Below are 19,901 nucleotides of genomic sequence, written 5' to 3' on the forward strand. Positions count from 1 at the left end.
TTCTAGAATTTTTCTTGTTGTACAAGAATTGGCTTTAAAGCACAATCACTTGTAGCCAATTCAAGAACTCTTCCTCTGATATAGTAGGAATATTTTGACTCAGACAGTCTGAACAGTAGGTCTGAATCTTTGACAAGTTATAGTTATTAAACCCCTTGAACTTCAAAACCTTTAAAATAAGTTATGTAGAAAAGATGGCTGTCTTTCTTCTCAAGGTAATTCAATTCCAAATCTAAATTGATCACTATAGATGCAACTCCAACCTTTTCTTCTTTCTGGAATATCCGTCTGCTTCTTCTCTGCAATAGTTACTACACATCATCAATTGTTGACATAAATAGTTCCTGAGTTATCTGGGATCTTTATGCTATCAAAGAAGCCCATTTTCTTCATCAAACCTGCTTAACCTTGTTGTTTCCCCAGATAATTTGATAGTTCTTTTTATTTGATATCATCTTTCATGAGAAACATAAATGATACTGTCTTTTTTGTGTTCTTTATGTGTCAACTTCCAGTTAAGTGAAAATATTATATAACTATGTTTTATCACTTGCTGATGTGCATTTTCTACTTAATTCACAGACTGTTTTACTTGTCTTGGTTGAGATTATATTATTGAATCTGTGACATATATTGAATGGTACAAGCTGATAGTTCCTGTTGATTACTGACTATGCTAATTTCATCTGCAGAACAATCGTCTTGCATAATTGAGTATTTCAAGCACATACTGAAACTGTAAATACATCTTTCCTGTAAGGCCTTCCAAGTGCATAATGTCCAATTCTGCAAAATACGTTGATCCTGCATTTCAGGGAGTTGGACAAAATGTGTATCCTTATAATGTGTTGCGAAATGCTCTGTAAAAACAAGTTATCCTAGGATCTAGTTGTGCAAAATCTTTAGTCCTTTTCCATTACTGTTTGAAGTGCTTGTTAGCTATCCCTCTGCAGAATTTACTTAACATAACATTAGAGGAACAGAGATATGGCAGATTGAGGATTTTCAACCAGTGCCTTTGCCAAAGTCTGACAATGGTAAATTTTACTCTGGAGATTCATACATAATTTTACAGGTATCTTTCTTGTCTTCTCTATTTTTCTCTCTTTTTCCTAAGGATTTGTGATTTCTCCCTCACACCTAAAAGTTTAAAGTTTTTGGGCCATATGCAAGATCCTCGCCTTTTGACTTTTAATATTATAGGTCATACTTGTAATAAAAAATTATATTCTGTGTACTAGATGTTGATGTTGCACTTTCATATAATAATGTTTTTTTAATATAGGGTCTAACTAAATATTTTTGAATCCATTGACTAGGAACTATGATATCTCAAATAAAGATTCTTTAACCAGATAAAAAAATTTGTGTTCCTCTTCTTGGCATGTTTTGATGCTGGAAGTGTGCCAGTCTAGCTTAGCAGGGAGAGCATGTGTTTGAGTTTCTGTATTTGTCTGGCTGGGATGGGGTAAAGATGAGAGGATGTGCCAGATTATTACATATTTTTTTCTTTTGCCTGAATGAATCTACTAATTTGTTTTAAATGTTCAATCCGTCCTTTTGCAAATATTGTGGGAGTACATGATGGTCAGTTTAGCTTTGTGTGCATGTGATGCACAGGTCTGATTCGAAGAATTGAATGAGCCGAATATGGTAGTTGAATCTGTACCATTCTTGCTTTGACTGCTGGTTTGCTATGTGGTGGATAGATTGTGGAAAAAATTACATCAGGTCCAAGTAAAGTGTGATTATGAGCCCCATGGCTAAGTAGCTTGTGTGATTTGCGATCAACAAATAACAATTTATGTGGACCATTGGCTATTTATAACCTAGGTTGTCAAAATCAAAATCATATTTACGATCAACAAGGGGTTCATAGCATCAGGATCATTGGACTTAGTTGAGGATCATTGGAACAAGTTTCTTGTGAGTCCAGTTGTTTCTAATTAGTCATCCTTATGTATTAACCCTTAAATTTGTACTATTAAGTGGATAGGAATTTTGGTCAGATTTCTTAATTTAGGATTTTTAGCTGAAATTTCTTGCTAAAGGGGCTTGTGATATGCTATGCAACATGAAAATTCAAATTATTTTTTGCATCTGTATTCGACATATGTCAGGTCTGACACTTTTAAGACAGTTCATGAATATTGTTGGCTAATTTCTCGAGAATTCAATTTTTAAAATATTAATACTCAAAGACTACTTCACGGAAGCTTCTTGGGAGAACTTTTTAGTGCTGGAATTTTGTTATAGATGAATGAATATATGATTTGATATATTATGCAAGTGTGATTTGTATTAAGCATCAGTTTATGATTAGTGAGGCTAAAATAATGATCTTAATTTATTATGTTGTTGCTATGTTCTCTAAATTGTTGAAGCTACGAAAAGTTATCTTTTATGATAAATAGATCACGGATTCTTGTTAAGATATTATTCTTTATCATCATAATTCATAAAGCAACTGATCATTTTCGGATCCCTTCTTTTTCAAAGATCTATCCTAGGGATGAATTCTTACCTTTTGGTATCAGAATCCTACATTCTTATACATATTTCATAGTTGATAGTCTATAGTCTATACATCCTGAAACAGATGAGGCCACAATCTGTACATTAGGAAAATGAATTTTGGAATCCAGATACTTTATTCTTCTTGGAGAATTTCCTGGAGTCTTATGTTTAGAAGAAATGCATAGTTGATTGGTTAAGTCAAGAAAAGAGACAAGCTGAATGTTTTCTTTATGTTTATGGGAGTCTTTTGAGTTCTAATTTGAGTTATGAAAACAAGCCCTTTATGATGATTCATGGTTGCAATTACAGTTGAGTTTGCTTGAGACTCGGGTTACAAATGCCTTATGCTAAAGAACATAAGCATGTGTGGTTGCACAGGAAACTTAATGGGAAATATTTTCCCTTGGTTAGTCCATGGTTTGATGTTTGTTTAATTGGTAAACTAAAAAGGTTTGTAAGACTAATATCCATATTTTCGGTAAAAGTTCTGTTTTGGACTAATTCAATGAAAGAATATAAAGGAAAATTATCTAAGTTCTCGTTTCTATGACTTCTTGTTGTCTCTTTTCAGAAAGTGATTAGATTTCACATTTTCTTGCATTCATACATAAAAAAGGGTTCCTTTTCTACCTGTCCGGACAACTTATATTTAACTTTCATAGAAAAATGTTTTTCTGTAGAAACCCTTCCCTACCTTTTTCTTGGAAGCCATTTGGTATCTCTGTTGCAAGTGGTTTTCTTGTCGACTCTCCTTCCCTTTCCTCATTCTCGATCTTCTCTCTTTTTTAACTTTTTTCTGTTATTGATTATTAAGTTCTGCAACTGCTGCTTTCTGATTATATGAACCTCTAGCATCCTAGAATTGAACTGAACAGCTACCAAGTAAAGAAATAACAGCATCATAACTGCTGCTTTCTGATTATATCAATCTCTAACATCCTAGGTTTTAACTGAACAATTACTAAGTTGTTTCAGGTTTGAGTCCTGAATTCCTCTACTGGCCTACAAGCCAAAAATCTGTGCAACAAATGGGGCATGCCAAGAAGTTGTGGTAATTCGTCATCTTTCCTACATTGTCTAGTAGCTTTTCAGTTAAATCAGAAGTGACGTGGCATTTGATATTCTATGTTCTTTTGCAACAGCATTATATTCTTGCTCATGGCACTATCACGAATTGGTTAGAAATATTGCTTTACATTTGGAAACATGGCTTTTTATACCAGCATTGAGCTTCCTTTAGTGCTATTGCCAGCACTGACTGGGGAACAACTATGGAGGATGGCAATATTAAAGGCTAAGGGCCAAGGAAGACTGGAGGGCTCGAGGGGGCTTGGCAATGGCATTCTTCTAGGAAACAAGGTTTGCCAGTTCTCAAAAGTCAAAGGGTGACGAGGAGGCAGGTCATGAGATCTGTCTTTCTATGGGTGGGGCCATGGAAAATGATTGATTAGAGGAGAGAAAGAAAGGGGTGAGAGGAGAAGAAGAGGGCAAATAGAGGAAAGAGGGTAGAGGAGAAGATGCTTAAGTGCAATTATGTTCTTTTATATTTTTAACGGTCAATTGGGCTATTATTAACCAGCAATGGGTATATGTGCAAAATTTTAAACTATAAAATTATATACAAGAAATATTTATATTTTAACATGTCTATATATATATATGTAATTTTTTCTATTTTGGGATGGGTTAGAAATTAATCAATATGATATCCTTTCCCTTTTTTGGGTGGTGGTTTGGTGTGAGGAGTTGATGAATGCCTTTAGTCGATGGTTCTCTCCCTCAGTTGAGAGTAGGAAAGTGTCTCCAATTAGAAAGCCAGTGTAGGACAAATTGAGTATCAAAATTTATAAACAATGGCATTTAATTTTTCTTGTTTTAAACAAAATTTCTTTTTTATAATGTATATTTTCAGTCCTATTGAAAAACAGAAATAGCATATTAAATGGTTGTTAAATAACTATTATTTGGTTTTTGTGCTAGCAAGTTGGATTAATACAGGTATGGTCCTTGGGCCTTCCCTTAACTGAAAGTTATTGATCCTCTGTGCCCCTTGGGATGATATTTAAATCCTTCTAATAATATGAAAAATTGATGTCTAGTTACTCTAATATTCATGACTATGCCTCCTAATTTGTATTTTTATGCACTAAAAATTTCCACATTTTGATTTAAATCTCAGTGAGCCTTGGAAGAGATCCTGAATTGTGTAATGCATATTAGTTATCTGCACACACTTATAAGCCTCCTAGTTTCAAATGTATGCCTTATTTGAATCAACGTTGCACTTCTAGGTTTGAGCTGCGTAATCGTATTGCATTAACAGTTCACTGAGCTTGCTGATTAGGCTAGGTTTACTTGGTATCAAAATGACATTGTTTTCTTCCAGGACGATCAACTGATGGTGACTAGGTTGGCTAATACAATGTGGAGTTCCTTAAAAGGAAGACCTGTGCAGGTTATTTATTTTCCTGATCCTTTATTGATAAGACAAGAAGCAGAAACAGCTTTATTGAGTTCTGTCCTCCTGCAGGGCCGCATTTTTCAAGGGAGAGAACCACCACACTTCATTGCACTTGTTCAACCCATGGTTGTGTTGAACATATCAATAGATTATATGGTGTTTCCATCTGTATACAGAAAGAAACACAAGATTCTGACAAGATTTGCTAATGTCATACTTGTATTGCCAAAAGCCTAGGGTTTTTCTATTTTGTTGAATATAACCTTGCACAGGGTGGAATCAGCTCTGGTTACAAAAAATTCATTGCAGACAAGAATCTAAATGATGGAACTCATACTTCTGATGGCATTGCACTAATCCAAGTATCTGGTACATCAGCCCACAACAATAAAGCAGTTCAAGTTGACACGGTATGCACATGTAAATATTATTTTACATTTCATTAATTTTTAATCTTCTATATCCTCAATAAAGCCAAAAAAAATAAAAAGAAGTTATTCTCCAAGCTGTTACTGCAGCTATCATAGTTTACAACTTTTGGCTCATTTGTTACAAGCATGGTATGCAATTTCGAATAGTATCGTCCGGTATGGGCGGTACGTACCGGTCCGACAGCATACCGGTACGCGGACCGTCCGCTATCGGATGGAACATGCTACAGTGCTAAGTGATATACTGTAGCACTGCTACGGTGCTATTGTAGAGAAAGAAATATTTAAAATCACTCGGTACACCCTGGTGTACCAAGCGGTACATGGTATCATATCGTACCGAGCCAACCTCGAAACACCGGTATTGCATACCTTGGTTACAAGCATTATTCAGTGATTGGAACTTTTTATTGCTAGTAATTTAGGTGTTATTCTTGTAAAAATTTGTTTAAATCTCTAGTACTCACCAAAAAATGTTGATAAGGTTATGTCTGATAGAAGAATCTGTCCAAGACTATAATATCCTGAGGCCTTTTTCCCACCTACTAGATTCATTTCATATGTTGATTATTATATCTTTGTCTTTATATGTGTTAGCAGATATTTAGAAAATCACATGATCTTGAGTGATTTTTTTTCCATATCAAGTGTTGGTTTAGATAACAGCAGCTTTTAGTTTTACTTTATTCAAAGTCTAGGACTGTCAAATCCGTCAAACACCATGACTCGGAAAAAGCATCTATGTTTCAGGAGCTGCTTCTCCTCAAACAGACATACCCTCCTTTTATCTCCTCATGCATGAACTTGGGATGAAAGTGTGTTCTCGTCAGCACCTGTTCCTCCCTTGGATTCTCTTTTCTCTTTGACTCGGGCCCTCTCCTGCCCTTCCAGGGTCCTCAGACAAGTAAAATTATTAAAGAAGCCGACTTAACCACCTCAGTTCTCTTATCATCCATATTCTTTGATTGAGTTACAGTTCTCATTCTTGTTCTTGTTGCCAATAATCTTACATAAGACATTGCACTTGGTAGTTGGTTCTATGGCATGCTAGTTTTATGGGAACTGTTGCTTCTTGCCCTACACCTGAATTTGTTCTGGGAAAACCCTTGAGATCTAGTCCAATTGACTTGAAGATGAAAGTGGTGAAGGCAAGCAGATCAAAGTTCAAAATTAGCTTTGGCCAACTTTAGGCTAAACCTAATTGAATATTGGCAGAACTTTGAGCTTAAACCCTGCTTTCAGTCATTAGGTTTCCAAGGGGGAAATATTTGGGCTTGATGATGTAAAAGGTTAACACAAGCTTTGCTCTTTTCCTGGTAAGGACTCATTTGCATAGTGATCTCTAGTAGGTGCATAATATGCTCCCCTTTCTAGTTAATAAACTAATTTGATTTAACGAACTAAGCAATTATACCCAAAACTTAAGGAAAGCAGAGTAAGTCCAAATATTTTAAATTCCTTTTGAAAGAAGGTAACATATTCATTAGCATAAAATATACATTGCAATGTACAACTAACACATTCCACTACTTCAAGAGCAATGGTGAAATAAACTGAAATGTGGGCAGAATACTACATGTAGACATAATAATAGACCAACCATAGTTTGGATGAAACAAACAAAAGAAAATATAACAGGTAGTTTATCATATTTGTACATTTGCTTGGATTGTTGTACAGGCTTCCATATCAATAGATATGGAAAATTCATTTGAGCAATAGTTATCTTTGGAATGGCATGTTATTGGTGTCTACATGTATCATCCTTTGCAGTTTTGGGGGTAACTTTCCTGGCTCCATGTAAATTCCTCTCATGTTATTATAGTAATGTGCAAGGAAATTAGCTGGGCTGTTTGCTTCCAAAAGATGAATGAAAAAGGTCATGAAAACTGTCAATATTTAAGAGTAGTATCCAACTTTTCCAAGGGGCCACAAACTTTCTGTTAAAGCATCTCTATTGCAACTTATTCATCAAGCATGATGAATAAGTTTGAGATTTCTGTTTTTCCTCTATAAGACCTTGATAAATTACTTGTAGTTCATGATAGAGAATAGTAATCTGAGTGAGGCATCCAACAACAGTAATAGAAATTGATTTATACTTTTAGTTCATGATAGAGAATAGTATAATGAGTAAGGAGTCCACAGCAGTAATAGAAATTGGTTTATACTTGCAGTTCATGATAGAGAATAGTATTCTTAGTGAGGTGTCCAACAGCAGTAATAGAAATTGGTTTCCTTTTTATGATGATGAAGAAGACAGTAATACATGAAATGGTTACACACTAAAATATCAGTGTTGATAGCAATTCAATTACATTATGGTGGAGTACATTGACACCAAATATGATTTGGTAAATGAAACGAAGGTTGTAAGTCCCAAATGTCAACAACGTCATAATCTTCGGAATTGTCCTTGGCTACTTCGACTGTAATAATTAGTTAACATGAATATTAGCTAGAATATATGATATGATGACACCTAATGGTTTTTCGATCTAGCAAAGTGATTGGTTAGTTCTTTCAACTAAAGTTTGCCTTATCGATCTGTTTCGGCATGTCAACCGGTTGTCGGTACAGTATGTATTGAGGCATATCCACTACCGCGCTCCCATTGTGAGTTAGGTCATTGATGTCTCATTGCTTTCTCGTATATATACTGATGCTCCAGTGATGCACGAATACCAGTTCTGAAATCCAGATTGATATTATTGCTGCAACCCTTATATTCATCATAAACTAGTTCCTACGTAGCCTTATAGTATTATTCCTTAGCTCTTGCCTTCTTTTTCATTGTATCTTCTCTTGCCTGTTGTAACTTTTATTGAAATGATTTACGGACTTCCGTCCGAACTTTCTTGTATTTTGCAATATTGGGATACCCGTCGACCAAACACATCTTTACTCAGATGATTCCTCCACCCTTGCTGATGTAGTCACAATAAGTACATTACCAATGATGACGGTTCCTATTTATCTTTTGGACATGATCCCAAACGTCATCATGTGCTTGTTTCTTTAGTGTGATTATATGTAATAAATCCTATTTTGTCATTATAAATATGCCAATCAACATATTCAACATTAAATACGTAGAATTGACTCAATATCATTATATTTATCAATAAATACACTAACTATAGTAATTAAAAAACTTAATTAAACCCTAATTAGCTCTATTTTACCACTATAAATATGTCAAACAACCTAAGAAGCATTAAACACATAAATTTGATCCAATATAAGTCAATTACGATGAAATCATCATTAAATATACTAATCACACCATTAATATAGTTAATTACTCCATAATTATTCCTCTTTCATCACTATAAATATATCAACGCTCTAATAGCTATTAAAGATATTTAATTGAGCCAAGTCAAATTTCTATATCATCATAATTAAATGCACTAATTATAGCATTAACACAGTTAATTAATCCCTAATTAGTCCTCTTTCACCATTATAAATATGTCAAATACCCTAATAGATATTAGAGACATTGAATTAACTTAGTACAGGGTCAAATTTTGATTAAATCATCATTAAAATTACTAATCACAATATTAAAAAACTTAACTAAAATCTAATTAAACCTATTATACCATCACAAACATATAAATCACCTGTGCATGAAATACAAAGATTTAACCCATTAAGTGTTTAATTTCAGAAAAAAAAAAACAGCATTAAGCACACTGATCATAACATTAAAGGTCTTAATTACTCCTTAATTAACATTATTCTATCATAAAAAATGTCAAATAACATATTAGACATTAAGTCATTAACCACCACATAGAATAGGTTTAATCATCTCATAAATCAATAAAAATCTAAAAACAAAATGCATACTTCTTAATTAGAGTGTACTTCCTCTTAATCCTCCTAAATTTGATCTAATCCACCAATCGTAGTTTTGTTGAACTTAAGAGAGTGAAAATCTAAGAATGAGAGAGATATGTGAGTGAGAGAGTTTAAGAGAGGTTAAGAGATTGCGGGAGTAAAATGGGTCGAAAGAGGGGGAAGAAAAGAGTTTAAAAATTCTTTCCTATGGTTCAAATGATCAAATTGACCATTTAAAACAGGGCAATCTCAGGCCTTGATTGGTAACGATAAAAATCCAATCGGTACAGACCTTGTATCACCCGATACAAGGTCATGTAACATGTATTGCTTGGTACAGGATGGTTCGCATACCAGTCCCCTATTAGACCGTTATATACTGCTCATATCGGGTGGTACACCATGGAATGGCGAACCATGCTTTCTACCCATATGTGGTAGATAGTTGCTGTCAGGGATAGCTTACTGATCATGCCCAACAATGTAAGTTGTTGAAAATGAGAGAGAATCCAATTCTTCTTGGCTCAAGTAAAGCATATACAATTGTTAGTAACTCAAATAATATTAGTTATTGATGAAGAACCTTTGAGGGAGCATAATACTTTATAATATAACAGTCAGTATTCCCAGGTTTTGTACATCAAAGAGTGACAAAACAAAGGAAAACTTAGTTTGGTGAGCTGAACATAAGTTTATATTGTGATAATGAAAACAAAGACAGTAGATTATGATACAGTGAAACTAATAGAGTTCATGAAGTAATGCCAGTAGAAGAAAATTAAAAATGCTAGCACATAAACAACAACCAACATATGCTTAACAATTTTTACAACTATGGCTTCTGCCTGTGGTAGAATTTGAAATAATTGACTAATCAATAAATTGTCGAACTTCTTACCAAATACATAATCAAAGCTTTTAGTCCATGTAAGAGAAGCACAAAATGATTTACATAGCACATGATGCAGTCTTAGTACCTAATATGCCCTGGATTAGTCATCCTTGGTTGCCCTTCTTGAGGTAGCAAGGAACATATTTCTCTGTGCAGCTTCACCTAGGAATCTTCTAATTTTCATTATTATTAAATAGAACATCATTCTCGTTTAATTTGACAAGTCAGTGGAATATTCTTTATTTTTGCATATGAACAAGTGTTGGATATATGGGAAATTCATCTTTTTGTTTCAGGTGGCAACATCATTAAGTTCCAGCGATTGTTTCATTTTGTAATCTGGAAATTCACTATTCATATGGAATGGAAGTTCAAGTACTTTCGAACAGCAGCAGTGTGCTGTACAAATTGCAGAACTTTTAAAGGCATGCATCCAAAATTTTGTATCAATTTTTTGGTTCAATGTCATCATTCTCTTTTCCTGTTATGCCAACTTGTGAAATTGTCTTTGCACTTCATGATGACAAATACAGTCAAAGTAAACAGAGTCAATAGGAAAAAGAGACAACCCAGTGCATGATGCTCCTGCCAATGTAGAGCCTGGGGAGAGTTAAAATACTTAGTAATAGTCTCAGCCAATGCAGCCAATTCCACAAACACATACAAGCTGCTATGGTGTGGTGTAAGTATGACAATTTTGGTGCAAACTGTTTCAGATATGTGGTTTTGTTTCATTACTAGCTCTGAGATGCATTTTTGTATCTGCTCATTGTTGGCTTCTGTTTTGAGTCTTGCTTAACTACAAGTATTCTTTTACTTCTAATGTTTATAATTTTGGGCATAAGGGGATGATCATTTACTTTCAGTGAACAAGAAACTAGAAATATTCTTGGTTTTAGCTTTAGGTTCATCATTGAAACTGCTTTTGCTTTGGCCTATCTGTTAGTCACTTTTTCTTTAGCCTGTTTGTGGATGGCTGATTTAAGTTTGACATTTTGGTTTTGTTAAAGCAAACCTTTTTAGATACTTTTGGCAATCACTGACAGCATCTCTGTACATTTCTACAGTACCTCACCTACATCAACATGCATTCACATACACACACATATTATGTGTGTGTGTGTGCATATTGCATATATGTATACACATAATTACACTTATAGAGCTCTATGAATTAACAAGATTCCACTTTCTCCTGCAGCCAGGTGTTGCACTGAAGCATGTCAACAAGGGAACAGAAAACTGTGCTTTCTGGTTTGCTCTTGGTGGTAAGCAAAGTTTTACCAGCAAAAAGATCACACAAGATATTGTTAAAGATCCTCATTTGTACACGTTTTCATTTAAGAAAGGTTGGTTCAATCACAAAAGTATAATTTTGGAGATTTTCCTAATCTTTATATATTTTCGTTTATTTTTCCTGATCTAACTTTTGAAATCTGATGTTTATTTGTGGTAACATGATGCTTCTCCAGGAAAATTAGAGGTGTGACTGATTGTTTCCAACTATAATCTTTATATTGAAACTCATGTACTGTTTGCACTTTCTCATTTTTCTTGCATATAACTGTGCTTGCAGGTTACTGAGGTTTTCAATTATTCTCAAGATTATTTGTTAACCAAAGACATGTTGGTACTTGACACCCATGCCGAGATCTTTATTTGGATTGGACAGTCGGTGGATTCCAAGGAGAAGCAAAAGGCGTTTCATATAGGACAGGTATTGGTTGTAAGCTTTCTTTTTCTTTTTCCTACCATCATGTTCTATTTTTGTTGCAATAATCTAATTTATACAAAACATCTTTGTTTTTCAGAAATACATAGATCTTGCAGTGTCACTGGAAGGTTTATCCCCACATGTGCCACTTTATAAGATCACGGCGGGTAATGAACCTTCTTTCTTCACGGCGTATTTCTCTTGGGACAATGCAAAATCTATGGTACTTTTCTGGCTTTTGATTTGCACCTTCATTTTTGGTTGAGCCATCGGTTCTCATCTCTTCAACCTTTCATCGATCAAAGAGCTCAACTTAATGATATAAATCATGGTTCTATGTTGTAAATAATAGATCTAATAGTTATGAAGTTGGAAAATTGCACACCATGCCTAAGATTCTGAGTTAGAGCCTAAAGAAAAGAATCAAGCGATGTAAGTTAGTAAAGGTTTAATAAAAAGTTTAAATTAGTTTGATTAATATCCTGGCTAGGGTGTCGATCGATGGCATGACACATGCTGCCCTCTACCTACGTGCTGAGTGTCAGTATGGGTGGGCATGTTGATAGCATAGAAAAAAGCCCAAAAAACCTAAAAAAATACCTAAAAAAGGAAAAAAAAACTTAGATTAGGGTTTTTATTTGGAACTAAATGTAAGTTTAATATAATTTCATCGAAAATAATCTAAATTAAGAAGGAATAGTGGCACATATCTTTTTCAAGATTTAAGGAGTAGCATTGTGATATGTTTCGACCCGTCCTTTCATTGATATTAAATTATCTATAAAGATATGACTTGAATTATTATATTACAAGTGAAATTTTAAGATTCAAATGAATCAAGTAATAGATTGATTAATCAATGGATATACCTGGTTTTACCATAAAAAAGAACGATAGAACTCCACAGGCGATCGATTGGTGTCCTCAATCCTATGTATTTGTATATCAATATTGGTATGTTTGTCAGACCTAATTCTGAAATTGCTCTCATGACATAATATACTTAAACATAATATATCATTGGCGCATCAATATGGTGATAGTTATAGCTTGATCGTACTTAACCACATGTCTAAGGCGGCTCCCGAGATAAGCATGATTGTGGTATGTATTGGTGCAAAGGTTGGAGATCATTGAAACTTCTACTTTCATCACCGATTTGTTGCTTCGTATCATAAGACCGACCAACCTCCAAAAAGAATGACTAACTATTATCGTACTATTGTTGGTCGCATGATCTTTTATAATATGATGGTTAGGCATATGATAAGCCCCGCTCTATATCTACATTGTATAGGCTCTGTCGTATCTACTCAAAATCATCGACTGCCTTCCCCTTCCCTTTCCGTGTATAAACTTGTATTTCGTCAAGCTTCATAATCTAAATCTTGGATAGCATATGTAAAATATGGCTCCCTAGTCCATGCACTACCCTAAAACTAAGTAGGCGGAACCATCGACTCTTAGCATCACTATCATCATCGATCGAGGCACTACTGTCCACGTCACAGGTATCTCTATAAACCTAGCGAGTTGCTGAATATGATTGAGAAGGTGCCTCATCGCCTGACTCAATTCTTTCCAATTGTGCGGTTGATGCCACTACCTTTCCCTTTGTCTTTGCATGTTGGGCAGATGGTTATGCAAGTTGGGTGTTATGACCTCGAGTAGTCTGACTCGAGGTTATCTAACTCCTTTTGCCACATTTTAATCGAGGGATGTTCCTCTTCTTCTATTATCTCAGTGATAAAACACGAAGGATATAGAAGATCTCCTGCCTCATCAAGTAAAGGATCTCATGGTTCTTTGTTGTTTTGACCTGTTCCAACATCGGCTATGAATTTTCGTTGTAGTATTCAAGGTTGATAGATCAATCTCTAGTTCCTCTAGCTCCTTGTCCATCTTGGCTCACTGCAACCTTAGCCGCATATTGTAGTGGACATATCTAGTTTTTCCAACCATCTATATGTTAGTTTGTTGTGGATCTTCATGTGAATCAATGCGAATGTTGATCAATTATGTTCGCAATCACTTGATATCGTTGTTTGTAAAAGTACACGGACAAAAACCTTTCTTTAATTAGGTATGGATATTTCAAATTATAAACACCACTCGACTACGAAAAGACATAAATAAGACTTTATTAGCATAACAAATCATTAATGTTAATTTTAATTTATAATCAAACATGTATGTGTAAATTTCTCCTACCAGGATCTATACTGTAATGGCATGATATAGCTACAGTGTCAGAGAATGAACTGATAGTTTTCTAGAATAGTTAACCCTCCATAATAGCCTTTATTGCATCTTACTTTTTAGCAAGAGTTAGTATATAATATTCTTTAGTACTAATAATAAATCTGATCACATTCCAAAACTATACCGAATTGAATGGTTGGATTTAGATAATACGCTATAAGATAAATGATTTTGTTAGTAAAAATTTTTCGAATATTGAATATTTATATTATAATTTATTCTGAAAATGAATTTACCTATATTATGGATGTCTTGGTTCATATGAGCTATGGTCGATATAAGTATTAATTAGTCTTAAAATCATCAGAGAATGCTTTCTTAACTTCCTCTCTTGCTATAAGTTATATTTGTCTAAGATAATGCATCTTCGGATGCTTATCCATATCGACTGTCCGGAGGACAATATAAAGCGGTCCCACTCTTATTGATGACCTCCCAAAATCTAGAAGAAAGAATTATCTTTCTACCTTTTTTCCATCGCTCGATTTTGAATACCTTAAACCCAACCATTCCTATGATATGACCATTGCCTTGAGACCCTATTTCTTTTGCTGGATTGACTTTAAAGCGATGAAATTTGTAGCAAATCAAGTGATGCTTGGTCAAAATATCTTATCATATTATCATATATATACTTTTGCATCAATAAGTGGACCCAATAATGGTTGTATATAAACTTTGTCACCGACTGTGCCCTTGCCACACACTTTCTTACTAATGGTGAGTAACTCATTAATATCCTTCAACTTAAGGTCCATGCAATGAGTTGCATATCCAATCTAAAATAGTGTTTGTCTTCTTTCCATTAATTGTAAATCGACCTTCCTAAAATTAGCTCTATTGTCAGTCATAATATGGATAATGTACTATGGCCCGATCTCCTCTACCATAATGTCCATTAGGTTTTTAATATAATTTGTATCTTAAATCTTATCGGAAGCATTGAGTCATTAACCGGCTTACGAAATATGTCTCTTATATTGTAATATACAAGAAAGTTGATGATGCTCACTGTTGTAGGCTCAGTCCAACTAACACACATCAGTGTCATCCCATACTCATCCCTCTACCTTGTGAAGAATTTGATCCAATCTTTCAGTTCTATCATCTCATTTAAATAAATATTGTGTATCTCCTTCGGTGTTGGAGGTTGGATCCCCGTGTTAGTCTTTTGGATTGAAGATATAATATTCTGATAATATGGACCTTGTCTTGTGTTTGTTAGAGTCCTGTGGAAGTTGAACCACTTTACTATTGCCTTGCCAATATCCCTTTTTTTTGTATAAAAATCATAAATTCTTGTCTGTTTTGCTGTTTATAGAGGATAGGCTTGTGGATCAATACTAACAATCTCATGTGTTGACCTCTTGCCAAGTTCTCTGATAAAATCATGGATTCCACCTTGTCTCATACGACCAATCCTGCTCAACTGAGTTTTAATCGTGCTGCCTAGTATGGGCCTCGTATTGCCTGATACAGGATACCCAATTCATAACCGCCTAGTATAGGCCGATCCGTGTGCCGGTTACTTATTGGACTAGAACATACCACCTGTATCGTATCATATCGGGTAGTATAACAAACCCTATCTTGTCTTCAAAAGGACTTTAAATACATTTTTTTTAAAGCCTTACTAATAACAAGCAAATTTGATTATTAAAGTCAAATAATTATATCTGAAAATAGGAAATTCTTGATGTAAACTTACTATGACTCTAAGTAGACTAAAGCAAAATTAAACTTGTCTAACCAAAATACAACAGCATTTTTTCACTTCACTAGGTTGCCATGTAGTTTTGGATCTGATTGAGGTGAGTTCCAACCTCAGTATGGACCTAGAATGCCATGTCTTTTACTCATCTCAATCTTGCTAGTGCCATTTGGTATTTTCCAGATTTGGTGAGGCCAACTTCTACCATGAATGTAGATCTATCCTTTCCTAATCAGAAATAGAAAATAGTATGTATTGCTGAAGTCATGCTAAGCTCCTTTGTCATTCACTCATGGTGTCGCCTTATAGCTAGATGTGCAATTGTTGACGGAGAAACTGACACATAATTGATGCTGTATTATGATCTTTTGTATATCTGTGAATTTTTACCCAAGAAAAACATAAACCATTCACCGTGTGTGTTGTATCTAGTACACTTTTTAATGAATATTGTTCATGATGTTTGAGTTCTGAAATAATTTGGTATTGAAAAAAAAGAAACCATTGAGTTGACACCACTTAACGTACAGTGTCTGCTTTGATGAAAAATAGTGAGAGCTGTAATGTGTAACTTTGTGACTTGAATGACAGTGTAACTTTGTGACTCAAATGACACAATCCATCATTAGATAAGTTGAAGAAATCAGTTAACCTAATATGTTGAAATAGTTCCGAATTTGAAATCATTTAATTATCTATTTTATCCTCAAAAAGCTCTAGAAATCAAGGGTTACAAAATTGATATATACCAGACCTTTTATTTTTCTTTCTTGACCGTCATTTGAGGTGGGGCTTAAAGTAAAATTTTTGGATGTTCTGTGATATATTGAGGTCTAACTGGATACTCTCTCTACACCTTTACCATTGTGACCATTGGACCTATACCAACATTTGATTTACATTCATGCACTTTAACCACTTTATTTGAAAGGAGATCAGAAAATATTAGACCTCTCCTCTTTCTTGTCAATTCTCTTGAATTTTGTCCAAATTGAACTTGTAGAATCCTAAATTATGTGCTTTTCATAATGTATGTGTTCTTGTCTCTAATATAACAAATCCGGCACATAGATTTGGCAGGATTGGTTGCCAGATATTTTTTTATCATATTGCACAACATGTATTATCTTGGCCTCAAGCTAAGCCTGCAACTTAGTCTTAGCTTACTGCATATGCTTCATGCTAGATAAACTCTTCTACATGTGATGCAGGTTCAAGGTAATTCTTTTCAGAAGAAGCTATTGCATTTGTTTGGTACCGCTATGCATGCTTCAGAGGTACATGTTTGTGAGCCAAGTATCACAGTTAATCAAGCTATAACTGTTTCATGATTAGGTTGAGGTATCAAATAACGAAGCTGCACTTTGATTAATTGTCAGGCTAGCAAGTTCAACCAAAAGAAAAGAAAGAAATGGTGATTTTGGAAATATTTTATCTGTCTTCCTATATGTTAATTATGTACTTTTAAAGGATAAAGCTTTTTGTTTTTCTCATCCAACCACAAAAAGCTGGTGTATTTGTTATAAATGTTCTTTCTATGCTAATGCTTAATTTGTACTCACTGGCTGTTTGTTTCTTTAGTTAGAAACATTAATATATGTTCTATCCAAACCTTCTTTGTTTTCTAGTGCTTTATCTATAAATATATGATGTTGGGTATATATTAACTAGGTTGAGCCATTCATGATGTATAAAAAGGATTACTTAAAGCTCACTGAGATCTGACATGCTGGATGCTGACTTTATGCCAATCCGTGGTTGTTCAGCACATCTTCCATTCTGTCATGATAACACCTGGCCATCTGATGTGCCACTGACATATAGGTCATCCCGTGTATTTGTTTTTCCTCGCTATGAACATTTCGCTGAAACATCATCCTTTGTCATCTGTAAATAATCATGATCTGAAAGAGCTTCATGTATTAGTATCTTGTTTCAGATAGCTAACAGGTATTAATATCTGTAAATAACCATCAGATATGATGGCTGACACCCAACAGCTCAATTTTATTAGAAAACACAGAAATTTATGTTAGTTAGAGTTCTAACTTTCATCACTTTTTCCTCAATTATCATGGAAAGTAGAAAGTGAATCCATGCATGCTTTTCAGTCACTAATATGAGGAATATACTTGATGTTTCAATATGCTGGTGGCCTTCGTTTTCATATTTCCAATTCTGTTTTAGAACATTTGGGAATTGTACTTCTAACAAGTCATGCTTGATTGCAAGAAAGGATGAAGTGTTAAATGATTTGCAGTCCAAAGATAAATTTATGATCTATTTTCTGTTTATATTTGATGCAGTCCAAACATAACTCTAACAGTGATCGTCGTGGTGGTCCTACTCAAAGGGCATCAGCCTTAGCTGCCCTATCATCTGCATTTAAACCATCTTCAAATGCAAAAACATCAGCACCAAAGCCATCACGATCAAACCAAGGATCACGGCGAGCAGCTGCAGTTGCTGCACTGTCTTCCGTTTTAACTGCTGAGCAAAAGAAGGGAGAATCAGAAACCTCTACAACAAGATTCAGCAGAAGCCCTTCCCCTGGGCCGCATGTGACTGTAAATGGTACTTTCTTTGACCCTTTTTTGCTATATCATGGTAGTTGTATGAGCATGTTATCTTCTGCATTCCATTTGCTAAATGTGTTTGCCCTTCTTAGGAGTTAGGACAATTTTGCAACGCCAGATCTTCATTTTAGACATTACCATTCTCTTTTTCCAGAAGAAACAAAGTTTACTGAAGCCTTTTGAAAACATTGATGTTTCATATGGGGCTATGAAGCATTTGTCAATATAAGGTGCTGTCATCTTCTTGATGTTGACTTGCCATCTTCCATAGAATCATTTAAGGCCCAAAACTTCTCTTAATAATACATCAGCTCAAGGATCTTGTACAAGAGAAAGAAAATGTATTCTTTGTTTTGTAATGCTATCGTTAACTATTGCAGATTCTGCAAAGATTGAAAGTGCAGGCTCGGAGTTGGGTGATCCTTTTGAGGTTTCAGCGGAGACGGAAATCACAGAAGCGGATAGCTCCGTATCAGAGAGCAATGGTGCTACCGTCAGCTATGATCGTCTGAAAGCGAAGTCCATCAATCCATTCAGAGGAATTGACTATAAACAAAGAGAGGTTTGTGAATCAAAATTCTTCCAACTTGAATGGCCCTCAACCGCTAACTTCTTCATTTGCAGGCTTACTTATCAGAAGCCGAGTTCCAGAAGGTTCTGGACATGACCAAAGAAGCATTTTATCGACAACCCAAATGAAAACAGGACATGCAGAAAAGAAAGGTGGATCTCTTCTAAGCATTCCCGGCCTGGTGCCATGGATCTTATCCAGCTTAACGATGTGTTTGCTTGTGTGCTATCTTTCCTCTCCAATTTTTTGGTTCCTCGTGGATTTGCAGTCATGTCGGGAGCGGTCTTGCTTTGGTTTTTTTGTTGATGAGCAACAATTGTTTGATTGGGTAAGTTTGGGAGTTGGTAGGCATTCTTTTATTTCTAGCAATCATCCCGAGTTTGGCTGCTCAAGCATATAGTCGTCGTGCGTACATGTTTTGTGTTTGATACATATGGATCATGTATGCTTAGGTAAATATGTGCATTGAATCGATGACAAGGTCAAGTTGGGGTTGAATGCAATATCTTATCCCAAGCGTGTTAACGTTCGATGCATTCCTCTCCCCCGGAAGAAGAACATATGGAGTCCGATATGATCTTTTCGGTAAACACATCTCTTAGCTTTGTTATAATGCACTCACATTGAATAGAAACATCTAAATGATCAACACAACCCTATTGGTCAAAGCATGTGAGATCCTTAGTCAAAGTTAGTGTATGATGTATTCATCTCGAGTAAAAATATTTGAAACGTCCAATGTGGCAGCCTCAATCAAAGTATCTCATCCAATAATCTTGGCAATCACTTCAATCTCATATCCATGTGCTACAAACGACATGGCAGAATCTAATGCTTATTTAGTTAGACTCCATTTTAGAGGAGAAAGATTTGTATAGACTCCCAAAATCAATTACTAATATAATAAATGCAGTTCA

At 34.9% G+C, this 19,901-nt stretch overlaps 1 protein-coding gene across 6 annotated transcripts; it reads left to right on the forward strand.

Annotated features, from left to right (window-relative positions):
- The first annotated feature begins 793 nt into the window (after positions 1-793).
- Positions 794-19,489, forward strand: LOC135648564 (villin-3-like). Of its 6 annotated transcripts, none has more exons than XM_065166342.1 (14): positions 794-832; positions 976-1,075; positions 3,493-3,568; positions 4,904-4,972; positions 5,048-5,388; positions 10,447-10,575; positions 10,684-10,832; positions 11,352-11,633; positions 11,727-11,867; positions 11,962-12,087; positions 17,049-17,114; positions 18,144-18,411; positions 18,794-18,975; positions 19,038-19,489. In XM_065166342.1, exons 9-14 carry the CDS (start codon positions 11,775-11,777, stop codon positions 19,110-19,112), a joined length of 810 nt encoding a protein of 269 aa, XP_065022414.1. In that variant the 5' UTR covers positions 794-832; positions 976-1,075; positions 3,493-3,568; positions 4,904-4,972; positions 5,048-5,388; positions 10,447-10,575; positions 10,684-10,832; positions 11,352-11,633; positions 11,727-11,774; the 3' UTR covers positions 19,113-19,489. The 6 variants fall into 6 exon arrangements, with proteins under 6 accessions (XP_065022414.1, XP_065022418.1, XP_065022416.1 ...); XM_065166346.1 differs by lacking the exon at positions 19,038-19,489 and adding an exon at positions 18,506-18,643 and having other exon boundaries at positions 18,794-18,931; XM_065166344.1 differs by lacking the exon at positions 10,684-10,832.
- The last annotated feature ends 412 nt before the right edge of the window (positions 19,490-19,901 follow it).

This window comes from Musa acuminata, chromosome BXJ3-9, assembly GCF_036884655.1.
Source record: "Musa acuminata AAA Group cultivar baxijiao chromosome BXJ3-9, Cavendish_Baxijiao_AAA, whole genome shotgun sequence".
In the NCBI taxonomy this organism is placed as follows: domain Eukaryota; kingdom Viridiplantae; phylum Streptophyta; class Magnoliopsida; order Zingiberales; family Musaceae; genus Musa; species Musa acuminata.

What these genes read in the sequence shown, in the direction of transcription:
- LOC135648564 (XM_065166342.1), top strand. Translation starts at nt 11,775, where the DNA reads ATGTTGGTACTTGACACCCATGCCGAGATCTTTATTTGGATTGGACAG. An exon ending in AGGCGTTTCATATAGGACAG is followed by an intron (nt 11,868 to 11,961) that starts GTATTGGTTGTA and finishes TTTGTTTTTCAG; the next exon opens with AAATACATAGATCTTGCAGT. An exon ending in TTGACTATAAACAAAGAGAG is followed by an intron (nt 18,976 to 19,037) that starts GTTTGTGAATCA and finishes CTTCATTTGCAG; the next exon opens with GCTTACTTATCAGAAGCCGA.